General features: G+C 37.5%; 1 protein-coding gene across 2 annotated transcripts in view; it reads left to right on the top strand.

The window, feature by feature from the left end:
* SPON1 (spondin 1) overlaps positions 1-24,073 on the top strand; it is a 232,097-nt gene that overhangs the window by 94,479 nt on the left and 113,545 nt on the right. For both annotated transcript variants that reach the window (XM_090142074.1, XM_090142073.1), the window contains exons 3-5: positions 1,385-1,518; positions 20,659-20,732; positions 23,601-23,723. In XM_090142074.1, the coding sequence (XP_089998200.1) occupies positions 1,412-1,518; positions 20,659-20,732; positions 23,601-23,723 (304 nt within the window). In that variant the 5' untranslated portion in view covers positions 1,385-1,411. The remainder of the gene's footprint in view (positions 1-1,384; positions 1,519-20,658; positions 20,733-23,600; positions 23,724-24,073) is intronic.

Genomic DNA, 24,073 nt, shown 5'->3' with positions numbered 1-24,073 from the left:
TTTAAGCATATGCTAAGTCCCGTGCTTCCCAGTACTTCACGCTGATTAAAGTCTAGCATGGTAGCAGCTTCACGTGTTGTGTTTACACAGATTCTCTGAAGCGTTAAAAAAGTTGGAGAATATTAATGGCTTTACACTTAAAACTCACTAACCATTATCCTATTGATTTGGCTAAATAGAGTTTAGATTAACTCCTTGGGTCAGTGCCTCTCTTTTGTCATAGAAAGCCAAAATTATATTTGGCTCTGCTATAAAAGTTTGGGAATTCTGGCTGTCCGATTGGGTGGAATAGCATGGATGCCTGCCCACTGAAGCAAATCTGATCAGACTATAGATATTGTTGTTTTTTTCATAATGTAAATAAGTATCTGGTGTCAAAATATTTATATTTACAGCAATAAGATTGTTTTTTCAATGTAATTTGGCAAAAGTGTGTGGTGTTGGTTCAAGAATTCTGGAAAAGCTCCTTTAGAAATGAGTCTTGCTCTTTCTCAAAATGGTATGGTTTATAATTCATCTTGGCCCAACGTCATGGGAAATCTTACTTCATTGATGACCGCGGACCACAGAGTAAGTGTGAAGAGCATTTTTGCAGTGTCACAACATAGCCTGTTTCCAAATAAAACTAATCAGCTTTTGATGAATTTAGAATCTGATGAACAGACGGCTTAAAGTACAGTCCTTGAAGCACATATGTTGCAAGAAAGCTATTTTGTCACAGACACCTTTGAGTAAAATGCTTGGAATAACACCAGTTTCATTACAGCCTCTCTGGTTTTGTGTTAACTTACACCACTTAAATCCTTCTGTTGAACAGCAATCAATTGGTAAAGTAAAACTGTGTGCAGGTTGGATTAAATAGTGGTCTCTCAATTATAGATCAATATGATTCACGTATTATCTGTTCTGTCCTGGAGAGTTTTTATACTTGGAAATGATACTGCTTAAACAAAGGTTAGTTTAAAATGAAAATAAATAAACTGAAAATCCTTCCTTTTTCTTTCTGTCCCATCTGTCCTAACCAGTTGCTGCAATACTGCTACTAATAAAAAAAGCTGGAAACGATTAATCTTTAAATATTTTCAGTTCATTAACGTTTACATGAAACTCCAGCAGTGAAGATCCACAAATAAGGTTAGCTGCAGCCATGCTCAGAAAGGATCACCACCTTTTAACTTATAACTGAAAAATTCACCTGTAGCCAATTTTTTTTTTCTTTCTTCATTTTAATGACTTTTGTGCATATTTACAGAAGAGTGCTAAGCAGAGCATTCTAAATAATTTCACTGAAAGAAAGCAGGAGCCGACAGAACATATGTGTATTTCAGAGATAGTGGCTCTGTATGTCTCATCTTTTTCTGTTCTTTTCTTTGTAATTCCTTAGATCATAGATGAAGAAGAGACGCAGTTCATGAGCAATTGTCCCGTTGCGGTTACTGAGAGCACACCTAGGAGGAGGACACGCATCCAGGTGTTCTGGACAGCTCCTCCTACTGGTACGGGCTGTGTCATTCTGAAGTAAGTGCTTTTACGTGTATTGAACTCAGCATTCAAGTAATATTCAAAGTCAGGATGGACTGGGCTCTGACCAGCCAAACTAGCTGTGCTCGCCCTGTTCATTGTAGGACAGTTGGAGTAGATGGCCTTTCAGTGTCCCATCCAACTCGAACGATTTTATGATCCTGAAGGTCTTTTTCCAAACTAGATGATTCTATTTATTGTACCTAAAAATCTAAAACTGCTGTAAAGATTGCTTTAAGATCAAGATTGTGTCCTTTTGGTTGAGATGCAATCAATGGAGGTCTGTGTAGAAACTGTAAGTCACGGACTGCTACAAAGATTATTGGAGAAAGCTGCAAGGGGGTCTGTTGTTGCCAGAGAAACATTATTGTCTCTTAAGATTTTGCTTGTCGTATTTAATAGGGCACTTTGGTCAAATATGTGTAGACAATTGGGATTTCTTCACTCGCTTTGAATTTCTGTTTGGAATAAGTAAGCCTTTGCAATTGCTAAGATGTGCCCTGCAGTAAACCAAAGAATTTCTGTGCCTTATCAGTACCGGGAATATCTTGAGAGACACAAAACAGCTCTAGGCTTGTGAGGGGATGCTGTCACAGTAGTCCTGCTGCTGGTAATTCAGGCCAGTTTAGGAAGAGGCGTTGTTAAAATTGCAGCTGGCTTCTGAACAGGTCAGCAAGCTGCTTTGTGGTGCTGCCCTTGGCACAAAGATATGAGGGTCAGCTGGCCCCTGACACTGCCTGGAGATCGGGCTCAAACCTTCAGCAGTGCACATCTACCTGCTGTAATTTTAAGATCGCCTCTTTTAACATCCACTGAAATGAATGCACATACAGACTTCTTTAAGCTCTGGACATGTGTGTGTTAGAGTAGCCAAAATGAGAAGAGTGCTGCTTGCTGGATGGTCGCACTGGTTGTCTGTTAAGGTTTGTATGCAAAATTTTTCAGCTATTTATCAGTAAGGCTCTTTGTTTTTCCACTCAGAACTGCCTCCCTCATAGCTGCAGAACAAATATCGCTTGAAGCATTTCTTCAGTAGCATACTATGGTGATGTTTTATGCCTCCTTTCGAACAGACGTGATTTAAACTTTAATCCTGTAATGACATGTAACAACTCAAGTTGGTGGATTTTTTTAATTACCATCCTAAATAGGATTATCATCTAAAAAAACACCCAACAAAAACACAACAAGATAACCAACCGAGCCCCATACTTATCTCATGGAAGCTTAAACATCAGAGACTATGGTTCTTTGGGGGCTTGTCAGCAAAGGAATGCAGTAAAATACCACCAACTATCGAGATTCCAATAAATATTTCTTCTTTCTCCTCTCTGCTGGTCAGGCCCTGCAGGTTTTTCAACACACTTTCATTTTTACACTTAGTTTTGTCCATTATGGCAGAAAATTCAAGCAGCGTCCAAAAAGTTGCAGTTGGAACTGCAGTCCTAATGTTGTATACACAGAAGTATGAAATTGTCACTGCCTTAAAGATTGTACAAGTTAAATCAGCAGCATAAAATCTTTACAGAACAATCTTCATCATGAATGCCAATTAAATAATTGAGGTGCCAACTTAGATGACCTGACCAGCACCAGTTGCCACAGTCTCTTTGGGTTGGTAAAAGAAATGTCTTATAAATTGAAATTAATGGAGGAAGGACACATTTTTAGCTTTGTGAGCACCTGCTTACAGTATATCTCAGGTAGCTGAGATGCGTATGTACTGAAAAAAGTGGGGGAAAAAAAAAAAAGTTGTTCAGGTGATTTTCAATAAAGATATATGAAAAATATAGGCTTGCTCCCTAACCGGTATCTGGTTTGTTAACCTCGGAGGGGAAGAAAATTCTCTACTCCTGAAGGCATTTTGGAGAAGGAATGAAGCAATCATGCTTGTTATCAGTTGCTGATGTCAGAAATGAATAAACGGGGCGCAATGCATAGAAGTCGCTGATTGATGTGTTTTTGACGCTAACAAAGTTTATCTTTTTTCTTTTGGATGTAAAATTTTGATGATATCTAAATTAACGTTTGCAGTTAGCCTTCTTTATGGTTACCTCTCACAAAATTCCATAGAAGAGCTGAATGTCGTTTTCATAAATATCTGGTTTAGTCCTTGGAGGATATGTGATCATTTTTTGCTAGAATTCCCAAAGCAGCATGGGCATGTTTTGGAGCCTGTTCTGAATCGTAAGGATATAATTCTCCCTTTTCACAATATTGTGATCTAGGGACTTTGGTTTAATGTAGGCAGAAGCTAAATGTTAATGATCCACCAAAAAATTATTACTGTTTTGATGCCGAATAATGTTTGTTAGGCTTATTATGTGTATGATTAAGTACAGAATATTCTCAGAAGTTTTTTTCTAGACGGGTATTGAGGTTTGGGAACATCCTTTTTCTTGGTTAGCAAGGATGGGTGCCTTTTGAGAGAAACACTTGATAGCCTGCAATTTGGCTAGCAGTTATCTTAATGCTTTCTGGGCATGGTGCACTTGATCAATTTTGTTCACAAGCATAAAATGAAACAGAATAGGAGTGATCTGTAGTTCCTGTGTTCAGCAAGAGATAAGTCTTTTCGCATGAGCAAATCTGTGTATAATGCTGACTGACTGTGAAATATAAAGTTTAGGAGAGAGAATTAACATATACTTAAATTTGGTTTATCGTCACTAATTTGCTTTCTAAAACGTTTTTCTAATGGTAGTACATAAATCACACACACAAAGAGAGATGTATTAGGATATGTTGTTACACAGTAATTGCTCAGTCAAGAACAGTTAACCTCATCTTTTCATCCCTGCTAAGTGATGGCAGTGAACTAGCCTAAATGCTCGCATCCTTCCAGCCGCTTTCTTGAAACTGTGAGTTTATCAATCATCCTTCTGGAATGCAATCACTGTACCTCTGTTTCTCCAAAGATTCCAGCATAGGTTTGAGCCTTGCTGAAATCCCAGGGCAGAAGACTTTGCTTAGCTGTTAGACGCTGCTCAGGAGAGCCTCTCAAGCTTTAAGCTGTCTTTTCCCTTTCTTGATTAATACTAGGAATGCTGTCAAAATCAAATTGCACAAAGCAAGCCTGCTCTTAAAATGATTTCTCTGGATGGATGAAAGTAAGAAACAGCATATAGCTTTGGGGATGGCATTGGACACTGCACATGATTTTAAGCTCTGATTTTTACCATCACCATATGGGACTGGAATGCTCGCTGACTGTCCAATTGAGTAGTCAGCCTTGTCATAGCACTGGGGTATTTGAATAGAAATTATTGCTGTGTGGAACAAACTCATTATGGAAACATAAATCAACAGAGAACACTAGTATCTTACTTAGCAATCAGAATTCTTTTGACTGCCTCAGCATCTCTTCTAGCTTTAGAAGTTACGTATTTCTTGCTTCAATGGTTAAAGACATCTCTTTGGAACACCCTAATATTGTGCTATATTCAGTCTACTATCAAGAACCCAGTTGTGTTGACAGTTGGGCAGTGGCAGAGCCTGGTGGTGTTCATATCATAGCATAGAAGTAGATAAATTTACAGAGGACTTGAACTCTGACTGTTTTTGTATTTTGTATGAGTCTGAAGATGTTTATTTTTACTTTTCTTTTCAAAACCTTCTTTTCCACACATGTAAATAGTCATATTTAATTTATTCTTTCAGCAAAAGTAAAACAGAAATACATTCACATTTTTGTTTTTAAATTAGACAACTAGTAGCAGAACTTTTCATCCCCTGGATCAGTGCTTCTGTCCAGTTATGGCTTATTTTTTGTCATAGCTTGATGCTGTAATTTTTTTCAGAGCAGCATTTTCACACATTTCAAACTAAGAGAAGATGAATAATTTTCAGGCATCAGCTGTTTCATCTGCGACAAAAACAGCTAATGGAAGTTTATCCAGTTGATCGAGGAAAATCTTAAATGCGGATTTCAGTAAGTAATATACCCCACTGACAGAAAGGATGATAAATGTTCAAAATTTACTGGCTGTGATGCCATCACCTCTTTCAGACTAATGCTTGCCCCAGATTTCTAGGCACAACTCAAGAGAAAGTGCCTCTGCCCAGGGGGCTCTTACATCCCTCAATGAGTAAGTAAAGGTTGGGCCACGTAATTAATGGACAAAGCAGAGGAAAATAGTTTTCTGCAAGCGCTTGTAGAATTCTGTGATATAAAGCAAGAGGGAAGAACATTTTGTAAATATTTTGTTACATATTAAAATTTCATGGTACATGAGAATCTTGTTAACATCCACATTGATTAAATCTGTCAGTTGCTGTAGGTCTCATGAAAAGAGTACTGCTACATGGTAATTAACTTTCCTCCTGCAGGAACTGATGGTTTTCACTAAATCTGAGGTCAGTGGTTAATGTAATAAATATTGGCCACGTGCTGATAAGTTATATTCCATTGCTATTTAGAAAAAAAAACCAACAAACATTTTTGTGATTGGCTCATACAATAATCAACTTCTCAGGTAATGGATGTGATCTGTATGGTAAATTTAACAGAAATTCTTGCTTACTTATTGATACTATAAACTTATTTCTGCCTAGGCAATCATCAGATTAAAATCCAAAGCCTGTAAATATTGCTTATTAACATTGCTACTTGTAAAAATCCACTGTATTTGTCATAATCTCTCTTCTGTTCATTTCTGGAAATATTTTCTGAACCATGTCCAGGGGAATATTTTACAATTTTTGAGGAAAACAGAACTTGGTTTAGTTTGTTTTAGTTTGTTTTTCATTATATGAAGTTTTCTTTGTTTTTAGTCGTGCTAATAATTGGTGGCATTCAGTATGGTTAACAGAATAGAATAATTTCCAAGAACTGCAATCTTCCAAATAAAATAGATTTAGTATAGCAGTGTATGTATGGACAAAATATTTCAGATAGCTGTGATGTTGTAGCAAAGCTCTCATGCTTCAGCACTATTGTTTGGGTCTGCTCCTTGGATATAATATTCAGCTTCCTGCCTCACGTATGTTTGCTAGCAGCTGTCTTATATAGGTAGTGATCGTTCTGGAAATGGCCCTGTGTGAGAATTTGATTGCATTTCTTCAGTTGTTGGTGTACAGGGGGCTTATTTGCAGAAGCAGTTGTGAAGCTTGTAGTACTGTGACTGTTAGTTCTTACATCCACAGAGCCAGTGATGCAGTGGGTTAGTAGCTGGCTTCACTGCAGCTGAACGCTGGTGGAGAAGGTATATCCCCTTGCTATTAGGTGGAGAAATAAAGGTTAGTAAGGGCTTCCTCTTTCAGCTGGGCTATGTAAGTGATGGGACATCCTGCAACCACAAATCTGTAGATGCTGCTGTGGTTATGTAATTTATTTTCTCAGGTTTCAGCGCAGATGTTACCATGTCCAGCTGGTGAAGGTGCTTGCAATACTATCATGCTGGACTTGGAGCTGGCATTGTACAGAGGTGCCTGGCTGCTTTTCCTTGTCCTGCCCGGTCTTTTGTGTTGTGAGAGGTCTCAGAGGTCCGAGTGGGGATGGGGCTGCAGTAGGGCTGGCAGCTCGCTGTCTGCGTGCTGTGTGTGCAGCAAGGAGAGGGTCAGCACCTTCCCTCTGGGGGTAGGAGTAATACAGGAAGGTTTTATTATGAATGGTAGTGCTTTTAAGTACTTAACATTGCACCTTCAAAATGTGTATGCAGTTTTTGTCCTTGAGTGTTGTGGTGCATTTTATTGCAAATGCTTGTCTTTCTCTAAATCAGAGTCTCTACTTGTGGTACCCACGTGTGAGCGTTGTAATCCTGCAGATACCTCATATGACTTCACAAAGTCATAAGGCACTTTCACAGTGTGGGCTTTTTATTTTTTTAAGAGGAACGCTTACTTGTGTGCATCTCATCCACTAGAACACCTTCATTCTGATATCAAATGCTTCTGTCTCACTGACATTTTCCTTCCTGTCTTTGTGCAAATAATTACTCTTATCTAAAACCAGGTCTTTGCATTTAGCATTATTTAATTACTGCTTTTTCAGAATTCCTCAGATTTATGAACTGCTTTGCATTTTAATCAGCTACAGCTTGATGCTGTCTGCAGCCAGATGGAACTCTATTCCATCATTCACATTATTAATGAAAATAATGATATATGCACAATCTCACTGACCTTGAAACTCTTGAGTTCTAAGCATGTAAAAATAATCATTCATTTTACATATTTGACTGTAGTCTAAAAATTCATGCTGTCTAAATCTGATGTAATTGATATGTATCTTTCATAACATTTTGAGAAGTCTGCTAGCTTGATGTATCCATATATATAAAGATCTAGAAAGATGTATGAGAAATCAAGAAAATGTTTTTATTCAGGAGTGTTACGTAATTGACAAAATCTGTGCTGAAGAAGAATAAACCCTATAAGAAGTATTATATCCATTTCTGTATCTCGGAGTGGAGATGCAAGAGGAATATCACATGTATGCAGGGAAGCTCTCGAAAGTATCTTGCACTGCAATTTGATTTGGTCTGAATTTTTTTTTCCAGTAAATAGGAAGATAAAGCAGGAAATTCAGAATTCTTTCTGGCTCAGTCTCTAATATTCTGTGTCTTCATAATTTTTAAGTAGTGGGAGGAACTTTTTACCACTATTTTCTTATTGTTTGCTGCTGGTAAATTAAAGCCATTGTTAATTTAGGAACCCGGCAGCTGTAAATCATTTGGCATTCTGCAGCAGCTGTCAGTACTACTCTGGTTTATTTTACAAACAGATGTTTAATTTGACTTCAATACCATTGTCAATTTTTTTAGGGGAGACAAAGGAAGGAAGGAATAGAAATAATCGTAGTCATAATAATAGTCATAATTTGATTTCCTTTCAAAACATAAAACAGAGGCTCTGTTGAAGACATCAGAAGCATTTTTACAAATTTTGATTGAATGCTTTAAATCTGCTTTTTTAATTACATGAACTGAAATTAAGCTTTCTCAATGCATAACTCATGTTAAAGAAATGGTTTGTTTATAATGTTAGAAGCTGAAGGTATTATGCTCAGTAGTCTACTTGAAAATAAATGGAATGCCATTTTTAAAACGCATTTTTTATTTATGGATTAAAATGTCCCATTACTTCTACTGTTTACAGGGAAACAGGTGGGTTGGTTTGTTTGTTTAATAAAACTGGGGACCACTGAGGCCCAGGTCGTACAAACATAACGCTGGGAGTTTTCATTTCACATCATCGAAAGTGAAGGACAAGTTGGGTCCAGTAATGAGGAAATTGGATAATGGAAAGGCTAAGTAACGTGCAGTCCTTTTTAAATTTTCTTAACATTTTTCTTTAAATTTTCTTTTCTTCAGTGATTTTGTGCAGCGTGTGCCTGTTGTGAAAAAATGTTCATGTAATGTGAGACAGAATACCTTGGTGAGATCCTCCCTTGTTCAAAATGTCTGCAGGCCCAGGAAAGAGTTAAATAAATTAACAGCATAATGGTGTTAATCCCACAACCCTCAGCATTTCTTAGATGTTAATAAACCTGGGGTAAAGTAGTCATGAAAATGGCACATCTTGCTGGTCATTGGCTCCTCTTTTAATGTAATCTTTTCACGGATTTTAAGACTAGTTTCTGTGAGAGCGTGTAAGTAAACCTGCTGTTAAACAAAAGTATATTGGGTGTGATAATGTGATATGAAAATCTCTGTTAGCAAAATTCTTTCAGCTTTCTGGGTTTGCTTAATTGCCTGCATGCCTAAAGAAAAATACTGCAGTTTTGTGTAATTCGTTTAGCAGTTAAAACTTGAAGCACAGTGATATGTTTGTATGAAAGGCAAATATCTGAGTTAACAGTGTCAGATGCTGCTATCCTTACTTATAGTGCATAGTGTTTAACTTCTCGTGGATTTGAAAAGTATTAACTGAGGACTCGCCAAGAGTAAGGTATTGTATAAATGAGGGTCTTGGAGCCTGGACATAGTGTTTATCTTGACTGTTTTTTTCATGTGAAGCACCACAGCATCAATTCTGATCAGTTTTCTTAAAGAAGCAGCTGCATTTATTGTAATTCGTCTGAAAAGATAAAAGGAAGAAACCACCTAGAAAAGAAATTGTTTCTTGTGTAAATGGACTGTTGAATCGATTCTTGTCTTTCCACTCACCTGGTCTGACAGTCTTTGGAAGGAATTTGTGAAAGGATTTAAATATCAAATTCCCCCAATAAATGGGTGAACCATTCCTTTTTCTCCTTTGCAGTAATTAGATACTCACTTTTTCTCTTTTCTGCTTCATTAGACATGCATTAAGTATCTCTGCTATCCCAACTGTAGTGAGCTGAATGCTTTCTGCACTGCTTCCCCACAGAATTGGATTTGTTAATCGGCCAGTTCGCTGCCCTGGCAGAATGTGGTGTAAAGCCTGGCAGTGCACCAGAAAGCATATTTGTCTTTGTTAATGGTTTCTGGGTTCTCTTTTGCTGCAGAAATGATAGACTTGTGGACATAGGGTCCTGTGTCTAAAGAAGGAATCGTCTCTCTTGGAGGGGAGCGAACTTAGCACTTGTTTGCTGTGCAGTGTATGTTGCCTGGTGATTCCTTGAATGTGATCCAACAAGTTAAGTCCTACAGATGACCTACTGTAGTGCTGCTTCCCATACATTTCTTTCCAAAGGTTCAATATACACTTGTTCTGCAAGTGGAGGGAGGCGGGCTGGGGAACTACTCTCCTTTGCTGCAATTGCCTTGCAGTTGTTTCCTGAAATAAATTGAGTGCTGCTCCACAAGTAATGCCTCCTGTTTTATGATGCTGGTCCACAACATCAGAGGTGGATGATGGTGGGATGGCAGTAGAGCTTGAGCCCTCGTCAGTGTACTGTTCCATTTGGTTGCTGTGTGACAGATGGCAGCAGAGGGGCAGTCTGACAGAATGGAGTCAGACATGGAAGTGTGGATGAAGCAGAAGGGTGGCATTGAATTCCTGCACGTGTGAAAAATTTGCACTCATCGTTTGTTGACACTTGCTGAATGTTTGTAGAGGGCAACCAGTGGATGGATGTGAACATGGTAAGGTGGGGGTGGTGCATTTCAGCAGTGGTGATTGGGACACTGGGTCACCTCCACTGGTGCAGATTGTTATGAGCACAGCATGCAGGCTCTTGCTCATCACTGGTGAAAATGCATAGCTAGTGGTGGTGATTACATTGAAAAATGTGTTTTGTAGCTGAGAATTTGGTCTATTGAATAGTGCTATTATGTTCTTTGTATCTGTTGTACTTTCCATGGAACTAAATAGGAGGCATTACTTTTGAAGCAACTTATGTTTATGATGAGGCAAAGAACTTATATACAAAGTAGAAAAATGCTCTGCACTGCGGAGGTGCTGCCACCATTTCATGAAAGTTCATGAAGAAATTCTTTTGTTACTTTAGATAAATTGTCTGTTAGTATTCCTTATCTAGATTTTATGAATAAATCATAGGCAAAGCACCATTTTCAACATAATGAAGAAACACACATAGCTCTTCATTCTTGTCAGTTTTATAGTAGTAATCTATATTCCTGCCACCCATAGCTCTACTTACAAGGTGCCAGAAATGTTTAGGCCAGTAAATAAAGTAAAGCCAGACTCGTGAAGAGGAGGCAAATTTCAGATATACTCAGACAAGTGTTTTCTTCATTTACTGGATCAGGAAAACACTTCACTCAGCAATAATAAAGTTAAAAGTGATATCCTTATTTTCTAGTTTTCAGAGGCTACTTGGAAGGAATTAAGGCTGTGCTTCTCATCTAATTAAGTGAAATTGATTTTGATAGAAATAAGATCAGTTCTCAACAGAAGGTCGTCTCACAATTAGCAGCAAAATAAGGTTGCAGCACACACCTAGATTTTCAGAACGAACTCAGCATCAGTGTATCTAAACCATGTGCTTTCAGTTTTCAAAGTGTGGTTTTTCTGTCTCCTTTTCTTTTTAAATGTATGTTAGAAGCAAGTGACTGTCAATCATTAGAAAAAAGAAAATTAATAAAAAATCACGCACACATAAACCTAAAAAAAGAAAAACCCAAACCCACAAAAATCTGAGAATGAAGGTCAGATTTATTGTTCACTTTGCTTCAGCTTTCAAATCTACACACACTGTTGAAAAAGTTTAAGTTGCACTGCTTTGGATAATGATCTCAAAAACATTATCAGTTTACTTATTTCTCATACACACATCTGAAGGAGCACCTCCATTTGTGCCTACTTTCCTTGATCTCCTGCTCTATCCCAGGTCTGCTTCCCCTTCAGCTGCTGATTCTGCCTTATCACCCTTTTCAGCTTCACTACTTGTGCTCCTTTGAGATTTTGGATGTCTTATTTGCAGCTGATCTCCATGGTAATTCCCCTGCTTTTAAATTTCCCTTGCACCAGTCCTTTGTCAAAATGAACTCTCTTGCCCAACCTCTTATCCTCTCCTACCTGGTCAGGTGTCCAGCATCCTGTACCCTTCATACAATAATCTGCATCAAGTGAAATCACAGCCAGTTTTGAGTGTTTAAATTTCAGGGATTACTGCTATCCCTGCTGAGCTGACCTGCTTTTGAGGTGTTCTTTCTATGTTGTCCTATTCAAATTCAAGCCATGTGTGCCCTTTAACACCATTGCCATCCATACACTGAAATTTCGTTAGCGAACCAAACACAATTTGGGCTGTAATTTTCTGCTGAAATCCTATAAAATCTTCCTCAATCCTGCGTGTAGTGTTGTTGTAAATGACTGGGTATTGACCTTCTGCTCTCATATTGATTAGAGCACAGTTAAAGAGATCAGATTACTGAAGGTTTCTGAGGTTAATCTGTGGTTTGTTAATATCTGTAGAGCAGTAGGAATGTTGGGAGCTCCGTGTCTTCTGTCAGTGATTCTTTTAGAGTAAACTTTGGAAAAGGCATCTATTTGGATCGCAACAGAAAAACAGTAGGTGTGAACGTTTGGTTTTTGTATTGTCCAAATAGTTGCTAAGTATTCCCAGTTATAAGCTGAGTAATGCAGCTCTGCTATTAATACGTTTATGTATTTATAGATGACTTGGACCAGCTTGTTCTTTGAAAGTACTGCAGAAAAAACTGCTACTGGTGCAGCAGCTAATCAGACGTGAAAAGGATATGTTGAATTTGGCACGCTTGGAACTGAATTAGGGAGAACCGAATGCCTCTGTATGGGCTCCCTGCTGCTGCATTCTCCAACGATTTATGTACCAACATTTAGCAACAATATTTGCTTCAAATCCTTACTCCAGCTATCTTACCTCCCTACCCCTGACAAGAAAAACTGTAAGCTAGATGCTGCCCTAACACTGTTCTTGGCTGCAGGTTTGTTGTAACAGGTTTTGAACAAAAAGTACGAGGAAGAGCCAGGTGAAAACCTCCTTAGTTGTGTAGAGTCATTTCATGGATTAATGTGATAATTCTTTGATAATTATGTGTCACATGAGTGGCATAGTCTTTCTGCTATTATATAAGTACATTTTGAAAATGCTTTCTTCCCACATACTCTTCCTTCAGAATGGTGAAGGTGGAAAGGTTGCAGATCCTGACCCTCCTATTTATATTGTTTCATTCTTTTCTTTCTTTTCTGTGCACACCTGTCTTCCAGTGTAAGCAGCCAGTATCTCCTGGCATCAGGTGTCTGACTGGTCAGTGGGCTTCAGTCTCAGCTGTCACGGAAAATGTTAGCGAAGCTAAGCTAGAACTGAGCTAGAAGAGACTAAATTTTTAAAGGTATTCGTTCTTGAAAGCTGAAGTTGCTGTCTCAGCTGCAGGAAGGACATGGCAAGTCTGTTTCTCCTGGTGGTTCCAGATCCGGTTACAGTGGATTTGGGGTGTCAGACTTAACCTCAAGTGTTATTTGGAGCCACATCAGAATTAAACTTCTCTAGATGTATACATTTATAACTTTTAAGTGCCTCTTAAGAAGTCTTTACTAAGTGCTTTAATATCAATTAATGCTTAATTTCAGTGGATATTAATGTATCATTCATTGTGGTGCTTTAATCTTCAGACTCCGGTGAGCTAAACTGAGTAGATTATTTTTCTGAACTTGGAAGGCATCAAATAAATGAGTTCTAACTGGATTTCTGCAACTGAATACCTAGAATTCACTATTTTACAAGGAAGGAGACTGGATTAGGATATTACTCTTGACATACAATTCTTGTCTGTACAAGCAAATGATTTAGTCATTGTAGTGTATCTTTGGTGTATTGCTAGTGCAGACCTCCTCTAAAACAATGGCTGGAGAATTGACAGCTCTGATATTTTGTTAGTATCTTCTCATTTGCTTTTTTCCTGAGCCCTCTGAGAATATTGAAGGTTTATAACAATTTTTCTAAAGCCTTGAAATTTTTTTCAATCTTTGTTAACTGGGCACTCATGGGTGTGTTTAATTTTTACTTATTTTGCTTTGTTACTGCAATACTAAAAGCCAGAATAATAACAAAAACAAAATAACATATTTAATCCCCCAGCCTGGAGTGGGCAAAGGGGAGGTCCAGAGAGAAGGGAAGTATGTGTAGGAATATTTTGATGGGTTACACGTGCATATTATACCGTGCCATTAGTGACAAAATCAACAGAGGTCAAGCAGTAATGGTGAAAAATTTTTTGAAGTGAGGACTGGTGAGGAGTGACATGTGGAAGAGTTTAAAGCACAGCAGTTTTGCAGTAGTTTGTTTGCTTTAACATCATAATGTAGTTGGTCTTCTTCCTCTCACGGTAGGTGGAACAAGCTGCCAGCCCTGAAGGTGGGAATGTGATTTTCTTTTCTCTCTTTGCTTCTTTTCAGTGTCCAGAAGTCTTTGAGTTCCCTGTGCAGGTTAGATGAGCATTATACAGGTCACATGTACTTCTAGAGCAAAAATAAAACCATGCTTGACATGGGTTTGATGTGTCCTACTATCATTTCGATATAAGGATTGGTTAGTTAATGCACAGTGCTGTGCATCAGATCTTACTGCAAGTTAGCTTAGTGAAAATAGCTGTCAGGTAGAGTAGCACTGGGCTTCTTAGCTTGATAGAAATCGTACTCCTACTTTTGGTACGTTGCCTCTATCTGCTGTACAGGATTAGCACTTAGAATTACAAGATATATCCTCCAACTAACCAGTCCTATTCAATACTATCTGACTTTTCTTTGTGGTGCAGTTAGTAATGCTTGCTTTTGAAGTTCAAAATGATGCCTGCTGCAAGAACTTTGTGAATAGCAAAATATGAGGTGAAAATACAGCCTATAAATAGCAATAGGTTTTAAGAAAGATGAAGCTTACTCAGAAGACCAGGACAAACTCATTATTTCATCTTTTGGTATTTTCCTTTTTTCTTTTTTCTTTTTTTCTTTCTTTTTTTTTTTTAAAAAAAACCTTGCAAGTAAGTGGTGTAGCATACATGTCAGAAATGATTTTGTCACTATGACTTCTTATTCTGAAGATTGGAGATTCAATATTTATGTCCTGTGAGCATTCAAGTAAAGAACAGATAAATTTTCTGAGAACAAATACAGCATTGCAGCATATACAGCTGTGTTTTCCCTTGAGTTTTTTGTTGTATGATGTCCAGATCAGCCCTGCAGTCAGTGAGCTTCCACATGTGATCATGTGGTGTACCTGAGTATGATGTTAAGGACAAATGAAAGGATTGTGAACCTAGAATATGTTTGTAGGGTGACTTTACAGTGCTTGGTTCTTGCTATGTAGTTTTGCTGTAATCTTTTTCTGGTAGTGTGGGTGAAATGGTTAAAAATAAAACTGAAGAGGGATATTCTTATATATATATGTATTCACTGAATATGTTTTTTTAGAAGTAAGCAGCTTTTGTTGTTCTATCAGCTGATTAATCTACTGGAGAAAAGACAATCATCATATGCAGAATTGTAAATGTGGGAAAAGTGAGACACTTGACATTAATATTACATCAAATATCAGGTCTGGTTGGTTTGCTCAAACTATGTTAAGAGCATCCAGTTTAAAAAACAAACTTAAAAAAAAAAAACCCACACGTGTGGTAACTCCTAAGTTTTCTAAATTAAATATCTAGAAATAATTTTAGATGAGTGCTGACCCTTGTCAGTGATGATTGATGGCAAAAATAGTTTTTGGTGTAGGTAGAGCTTTTTCTTTAGTGAGACTGAATATTATTTTGAAGCCTCATTAAACATCTTGTTAAGTATAATTTATAGTTCTTGGTTAAAATATGTAAAATATAGTTCTTGGTTGCTTTCTGAGGTGGGAAAGAACTTACAGTGATGTAATTAACTCAGTAAAGAATGGAATAATTGAAGAAAATAGCTTTGGCTGGAAGGGGAAGACAAAGTAAACTCATAATATTGAGCAGACAAAGTTTCTTGTCTGCAGTGTAGGATTTTATTATTATTTTTCAATATCAGTGGGTTTTCCTGGTACTTCTTTTTTCCTAAACTACCCAACTTATTTTTCTATTAAGTGGGCTAAAGTGTATTCTTCCCTGTTATCACACACTCTGGAGCACTGATTTTCCTCACAGCCATGGTCTGCAACCTCTGGCAATACAAGAATGTCACCAGTAGTTCTCTTCCCACGTGTAAAAACAAAAAAGGTTACCCCATATTAGCAACTGCTGTATTTGTAGCTGTGATAATACAGAGCCAAAAACAAACAAACAAGCAAAAAATAACACTCACAAAAGTAGTGTGGATGTTTACCTTGGGGGAAAAAAAAGAAAATCCTTGGAAAGGGAACTGTGGTTTGTTACCGGTGAGGGAATGTCCTGGGTATCACACTCGCTGCTTCTTCACTTGCTAGACTCTGCAGATTCCATGTGTTTCATTGGAGGAACATTTCTTGTAAGGAAGCATATGGTTTTTAAGAACTGCAATAGAGATAGAAAAAGTGTAAACTTATGGTGTATATTCAGCAGCTCTGGCAAAATCTGTTTTACTAAAATGTATCTCTAATATTGTACTTAATGCTTTTGATGCAAGTTTGAAAATGTCATAGGAATAATTCTCGTAGATCCTCTTTCTTGCTTCCTTTGTCACATCATTACACCCACTGAGACTCTTGAAGATTATTTGATTTGACAAAGGATTAAGGATGGTGATCTAAAGCTATATCTACGGAAAAAGTAAAAAAAAAAAAAAAAAAAAAAAAAAAAAAAAAAATTTTGGTATGAGTTGCAACATACCCCCCAAGGCTGCTTTGAATTTTTATGGCTCGTGGTATTCTGTGTTTGTTAATATCCCAAATGCAATTTACATGACTTTAGTAGAGTTTTCCCAGCAGGACGGCATAGTTGCGGAGCTGTGCTGGAGAGGGCCTTCACTCCAGGGAAGTCTCTTAGGGCGGGTCTCATCCTCCTCGTGCTGAGATGTGTTCTGAATAATAAGACAGAACAAAGACTGGCCTACTTGTATCCAATCTGTCAATGTTACGAAGTCGTATTGCTAAAACAAATATATTACGAACTGCCAGACATTCCTTGATTTTGCTGAGAGAACTACACAACGGAGTGAAAGAGTAACATTTGTTTTTGAAATAAAAATAGGTGCTGCTGAATGGAAATAAAAGGAAATGATTTACTTATTATGCATATAATTTTTCTCATGTGATGCAAAAGCTTTAACAATTACTGGAAAGCATCATTTGAGGACAGTGAGAGCTAGAGAAGATTTCGGAGACGTATTTGTTTACTTTCTCTTTCTTATTCATTGGTACTCTGTGTCAATGGAAGAGCTGTTTTCCCTTTTCCCATTTTATAGAGATGATTTTGCTGGTAGTCAGAGAGAGAAACGCCTCAATTAGAAGAAGTCTCCTTAAATCTGCTAACGTGTAGGGGAAAGCAATCATATTTCCCTTTCCAAAAAAGGTCAGACAGCACTGGATGATAGAAATACCAGCAATGATTTGCATAGACTAAGCAGATGTGTATCTTGTGTAAATTCTTAAGAGCTTTCTTGTTTCTCTGTAAAAGCCAGCCATTCCATTTTGAAGCAGTTGTTGTCAGCTTACCAAACTCCATCTTTAGTCAAAATCAGAACTTTTATTGAGGAATCAAAGTTATGTCAAAATAATAGTAAGATAAATAAAAATAGTGATAAAAAGAAGGCAAATATACTTTTGTAGATCATTTAATCAGTCTCCAGTCTAGAAAATGATTCTTAAAACAGTGGATGTTTCAAAGGTGATTTAATACCATTTCCATCTGACTGTATGTAATGTTGTGTGCCTGCTTTGGGTATTTATGCAGCCATCTAATATATCAGTCCCTTTTCAGCTAAAGTTGGCAACAAAACTCCCATTGGCTTAATTTGGATTATTAGCTCCATATATATATTCAAACCCAGCTGAAGAGACAGCAACTCAGAAAGTTGAGAAGCTTTTGTTGTTAGAAAAGGAACTGTTCCCATGATGTTTCACACTGATGAACTAATTGCAGCAAAATGAATAAAATAAGTAATCTTCAGGCTTCAAACAATTTCCATTTTATTTCTAAAATAACTTTATGAAATAAAATACTCAATATTTTCTATCTGCAGATTTGGGTGCTCCTTCACCGGAAAGCTGATTTCTTGCTTGTTTAGCTTTTAAGTGTGGGTGCTTTTAGACAGTAAGCTTTGAAAAGCTTGTTCTTTAAAATGTTATTTAAGGCATGGGGTCATAGGATAATTTAGAAATTCATTTAGTCCATCACCTGCTTGAAGTAGGTGCTGTTACATCAAGTTGAGGAATGAGTCTGGTTGGACTTCTGGAATGCAAGTATACGTTAACATCTCATGTCAAGTCTTTCATCATCCTGCACCCTTAATCCTTCTCCTCAGGGCTGCTCTCAAGCCATTCTCCTCCCAGCCTGTATTTCTGCTTGGGATTGCCCCAGCCCAAGTTCAGGACCTTGCTCTTGGCCTTGCTGAACTTCATGAGGTTGGCACCTTTCAAGCCTATCCAGGTCCCTCTGGATGGCATCCCTTCCTTCTTGCATATCAGCTACACCACTTAACTTGGTGTCACCTGCAAACTTTCTGAGGATGCACTTGATCCCACTGTCCATGTCTCCTACAAAGATATTAAATAACACGGGTCCCAGCAGTGATCCCTGAGGAGTGCCACTCATTGCTGGTCTCTACTTGGACATTGAGCTGTTGACCTCAACTCTCTGAGTGTGACCATCCAGCTGATTTCTTTTACAGCTGTCCATCTATCGAATCCATTTTTGTCCAATTTGTCAACTGGGATGTTGCACAGGACAGCGTCAAACGCTTTGCACAAGTCAAGGTCGATGAAGTCAGTTGCTCCTCCTTTATCCACTGACGCTGTAACTCCCTCATGAAGGGCCACCACATTTGTCAGATACAATTTACCCTTGGTGAAGCCGTGTTGCTTACCACCAATCACCTCATCTTTATTTTCCATCTGCCTTAGTAGGGCCTTCAGGAGGATCTGCTCCATTCTTCGTTTCACGCTGCTTTTTTCAGAGCCTTGGTTGTTGCCTGTATGGTCCTTTACTACATCTGCCTTTATGAGATGCCAACTTATTAAGGAAAAACAATCTGTAGTTTTCTGTACCCCTCCCAGCTTGATCTAGCTTTAAGAGGTTTACAAAATTCAGTTATTGTACTGGGGGGGTTATGTGTGAAATGAAGTATTCCGTCCTGTCCTAATGTGAGCTTGTGTCTTGGAAAGAAAAGCACAGTAAAGCTGCACCTAGTTTTTGATAACTTGTGGGGTGGGACACAGTCATAGGAAGCAGACTTAACTTCAGCAACACTTCTAAGCATACGCAGTGATTTTTCTTCTTACTTCAGTAGTTAGAAGTGAAAAATCTCTCGAGAGAGATCACGTTGACTGTAAAGCTGAGGTAAGACAAGAGTCTGACTCTCACTGTTTAGAATTTTATGTCCCTGACTGGACCTTCTTATTAACTGCTTGCCATTATACCGGAGCAAGAGCTGCTGTGTTAAATTCATGATAATGGTATTCAAGGGATGGTATAAAGGGTTGTCAGAAGAATGTGCTCCCATACTACTAAACAAAGAGGAAAGCTCAGGTTCTCCTCAGGAAACTCTGTACAAAGAATGCTCATGAATTTAACCCAATTGTAACTATTTTCTAACAGCAAAACCACAAAGTTTACATGTAAATTAAATTTTATAATTATAAAATGGCATAAGAACCTAATTAAATTTGAGTAGGGCTGGAAGGGGGTCACTTGAGCTGCTTCAGCTGATCATTGTTTATGATATTTGCTCTGTGTTGGACACTAGTCTGCAAGAAGAACACAGTATTTTACTGATTTGAAGATACTTGACAGAAAACTCTGCTTGTGATCTCTCAGATGGGATATTTTAAAAAATTAATGTGTACAATTCCATCTTTATTTTTTTATTTTAAAAAGTTGCACACTAATTGTTTTTCCCTGTACTATTTGCTGATTCAACAACTCTTTTCCCTTACCTGCCTTGAAAGTGAGGCTTATGAAACTGCATTTTGTTTGAACTCTATGTCTTAATTCTAGATTGAATTAAAGTGCCCTTTCTCTTGGAACCTTTGAATTACTTTTGAAGACTTTAGCTTATGCTAGCTCTGTACCTTAACTTCATGGTTTGAGTTGGAAGGGGCCTTAAAGGCCATTCATTTTCAACCCCCTTGTCTCCCCTGACCAGATCAGGCTGCACAAAGCCCTATCCAGCCTGACCTCGAGTGCCTCCAGAGATGGAGGAAAAAACTTTTTAAAGATTATATTTGTACTGAATTTCTGTAATGTATCAGAAGTATTTATTTGCTCAGAATGTAATGGAATTGCCTACAAACTGCTGCTTAATTTAGCTGTGCGATTTTCTGAAACTGATTATAATTTCAGTACTTTAATGTAAGATTTGATTTATTAAATATTCAGTAGACCATTATGCATTTCAAATGCACAGATCCTCAGATCCTCACCACGTAACTGTGATCATTTCTGTGAAGATAACAACAACCCAAGTCTCTGCAAAATGTAATGCAATTCAAATGCAAGTTGATAAAAATAAAAAAATAAAATTAAAAATCCGAGCTTTACTACTATGTGTATTGTCAAAATAAGAAAGTATGCCTAGGTTTTAGCAGTCCAGTTCTGTCCTTTTGCTACTTTCTCATGCACTTTCTTCTTGCTTTAAGCAATAAATGTATTTCAATCTTTCTTTTTTTTGTAGAGCCAGTATTGTGCAGAAGCGCATTATTTATTTTCAAGACGAGGGTTCTCTCACCAAAAGAATCTGTGAACAAGGTAAGGTGATTTCCTTGTCATGTTCTGCTGAATTCTCCTAACTTGTTATATCCAATTAAAATTTTGATCCCTTGACTGGTTTCACATAGATTGAAATTTAGGATCTCTTATTTTGGTGATGTTCTTCCTTACATTGCATACTGTTTCTCATACAGTCTTTCTTGCTTTCACCTCAGTGTGACACTTGCACCTTTTTACCTTGTGTGAAACCTGTTGCTTGGGCGATTTCAACCTTTCCTAAAATTAAGTATAGCAGAGAGATTTAAAATTCACATGAGAAATGAAGTAGAACTACAATTGTCTTTTGATAAGTAGACTTTTATTTCTGCATATGCAAATTCCTCCTCCCCAGAAAGGTCATGCAAGTGAAGTTAGTTCAAATAACCACAGTCTCCTGATTTTCCTTCTGTGTTTTGTAATTATTTTCATTCTTTCTTCTTTTGAACCAGGGTTGTCATGGCAATGTTTGCGTATTTTGGAGGAAATTCTATGAAGTACATCAGGCCATTAAACTCCCTCTGAAAACTGAGGGGAATTATATGTTGAAATTCTTCAGGGGCTTTATGGAATCCTCTATCAATTCTTAAATATATAATTTGTTATAAAAGCAAATATGGAAAGTGACCTTTAAGTTCTGTAATCTGCTGGCAGATTGTGTTGCTTCTGTTAGTAAACATAAGTATCCTTCATAAAGGAATACGTGCAGATATTAGGGAGGTATGTTCACCTTTAAACAGATATTCCATCTTTGCAGGAGGGAGGGTGTGGTGTTAAGGCTGTGTAGCAACTATGGACTACTCCCTTGATACTAACGTGCACATATTTTTTTGATTTAAATTCCAGATCATATAGCTTAATTCTTTCCAGGAGAAACTTCCCACATTTCCTTGAAAAGTAATAACTTTGTGCAGAAGTGCAGAGTTGATGGTTATGGGGTAATTCTTATTTCTTCTCCTTGCAAGTTTGGAATAGTTTTTCCTCAGTTTTATACTGAGGAGAAAAGAAAAAACACAGTTTTTTAAAAATACTTGCCACACTGTCCTTCATCTTTAATGAACTGAATGTGTGCCAGTGAAGCATTCAATTGTACTTCATAATGTGGAATCCCTGACTGTCACCAAGAAACCTCTTTGTCAGTGTTTTGAGCCATTTCAAAGATGGAAACACGTAAGCTAGACGTCTTAAAAAACATTGCACATTTAGTAGCAAACCTGATGTAAAAATAAAAAAAAAGAATAAACAATGATATGGTTTTTATTTCTGAAAAGAAAGGAGAAAAGGCAGGATTCTTGAATAGTGGATAAGAAGTCATAATGATTTTAGTTAATGGAAGCCAAGCTGTGTCAAAATTGTACTTCTAAACTTCTGCCATATTTTTGAGTAACAGCTTTGTTTGGCGAATTTCAGTTGTCTGTGGTGAGTTCTGACAGCAGAAAGTGTGTTTGCCCATCACCAGCTACTCAATCTAGTTGAAGTGTTAAATCTTATCTGCTTAAAATATTAAGGACAGCCAGAAAACTTCAGCTTTCTTCTTCAGCACCACTTTTGCACTAGTCTAGATAAGACGTTAGATAAGAAGAAAGCTATTGGCAAATTTGGGGAATTTATTTATTGAGCTCTGTCCTAAAGACACTGAATGAGGGAAAGTACAGAAACGCATTGTCTTAACAACGAAAGATTTATGTTGCAGTTATAGGCAAAGTTGTTCTACAATCAGTGTGTATATCTTTCTGGAATAGGTGGAAACAGGTGATTCTACTGGGGAAAAAAAACTTACGAAACTTCAGAAAGACTTCTTTTCATTCACACAAGAGGCAATTTGATTAAGTCCTAAAACTCCTTTTACAGATAATAAAATGACTTGTTACTGCTGCTCAATTATTTTCCTGAGTGTGTCCTAATTAACTAAAATAGAGTGCTGAAGATATGGATTAGCTTTAAATTGTTTGGTTAATGTTTGGGCTTTGGTTTTGAGTTTCACATCTGATAGCCTCGTCTAATCTGTACATTTTAGGACTCAATTTGTTTCAACCTCTTCATGATCATGACCCGCGCTGCTATAAATAAAGTCTTTTCAAGGGACAGAAAGAATTTGTCAAACTAATCCTAACATTTGATATTTCTGTCTCTGTATTCTCTTCACCATCATGCGTGCAGGAACATGTTGTTCATCATTTATTGGAAGACTGAAGGATCCTTGAGAAAGACAGTAGCAGGATTGCAGCACCACAGCAAAGCCATTGATGTAGCCTGCTGTCTATTCCATGTCTCTTGTTAAAAAAAACAAAAAACAAAAAAAACCCTAGAGAATAGTCAAAAGAGCTACTGGAGTTCGTTGGCAGCACTGGTTAGGTCTCAGCTGCATCATTAGACATTGCTGGATGTTTCTCAGAGCAGGGAATGATTAGTGAGCAAGAAATGTGTGCATGGAAAAACTCAGGGTTCTTTGTGCATGCAGAAGTACAGCTGAGGCATTAACATGGGGCTTTGGGCAGGTGATTATTGCATCCCACTGAAGAACTTATGTAGTATGGCTGTCTAGAAAGTTCCAGTCTATTGTATTTTTTAGATCTGCTGAGGTTTTCACCAAATCAAATAAGAACCAGAAATGAACCTGTTTTGAATCTGAAAACAACTAAAATTGTAAATGTGCCTTTGTGTTTACAGTGAGTCATTACATCCACCCATGAATCCAAACCAATTACTTCAGGATTCTACTTTTGTGAAGACTAACATTAAAAACTGATGAACACGAGTAAATGTGATTCAGATTTATTTGCTGGAGTACCTATTGCGTCAACTTTGCTGTCACCTGTTGCTGTTCAGTTGTAACCCTTTTCAGTAGGCACTTTCATTACTGCTTTTCAGATTCAGCCTCAGAAGGTGTGACTGACAAACCAATTTTAGACTGCTGTGCCTGTGGAACTGCCAAATACAGGCTAACATTTTATGGAAATTGGTCAGAAAAAACACATCCCAAAGACTTTCCACGTGAGTATCATTTTTTTTTTCTTAATATTCTTGTACTACACAAACATGGTGTAGATATTTGGAGATTGCTATGGTGTTACTGAGTAAACACTCCACCAGACTCAGTAATGATATATATGCAGTACTGCTTATGTTCAGCATTGAAAATCTATGGATGCTATAAATTACAAATAAATTCTAGAGATTTGCCTGATGTTTTGAGGTGTAAAGATGTTTCTTTATAATGAGATTATCTTTTTCTTTTTTTTTTCCATCTTCTCTTACTGAAAGCTTAGCCTAGATTATCATGTACAGCTAGGAAATGGAATTTAATGAAAAACATGACCTAAAATGCAGGACACACTAAAATT

Source organism: Phasianus colchicus, chromosome 5 (assembly GCF_987193195.1).
Source record: "Phasianus colchicus chromosome 5, bPhaCol1.hap1.1, whole genome shotgun sequence".
Lineage (NCBI taxonomy): Eukaryota > Metazoa > Chordata > Aves > Galliformes > Phasianidae > Phasianus > Phasianus colchicus.
This window is presented reverse-complemented; position numbering and strand designations above follow the sequence as displayed.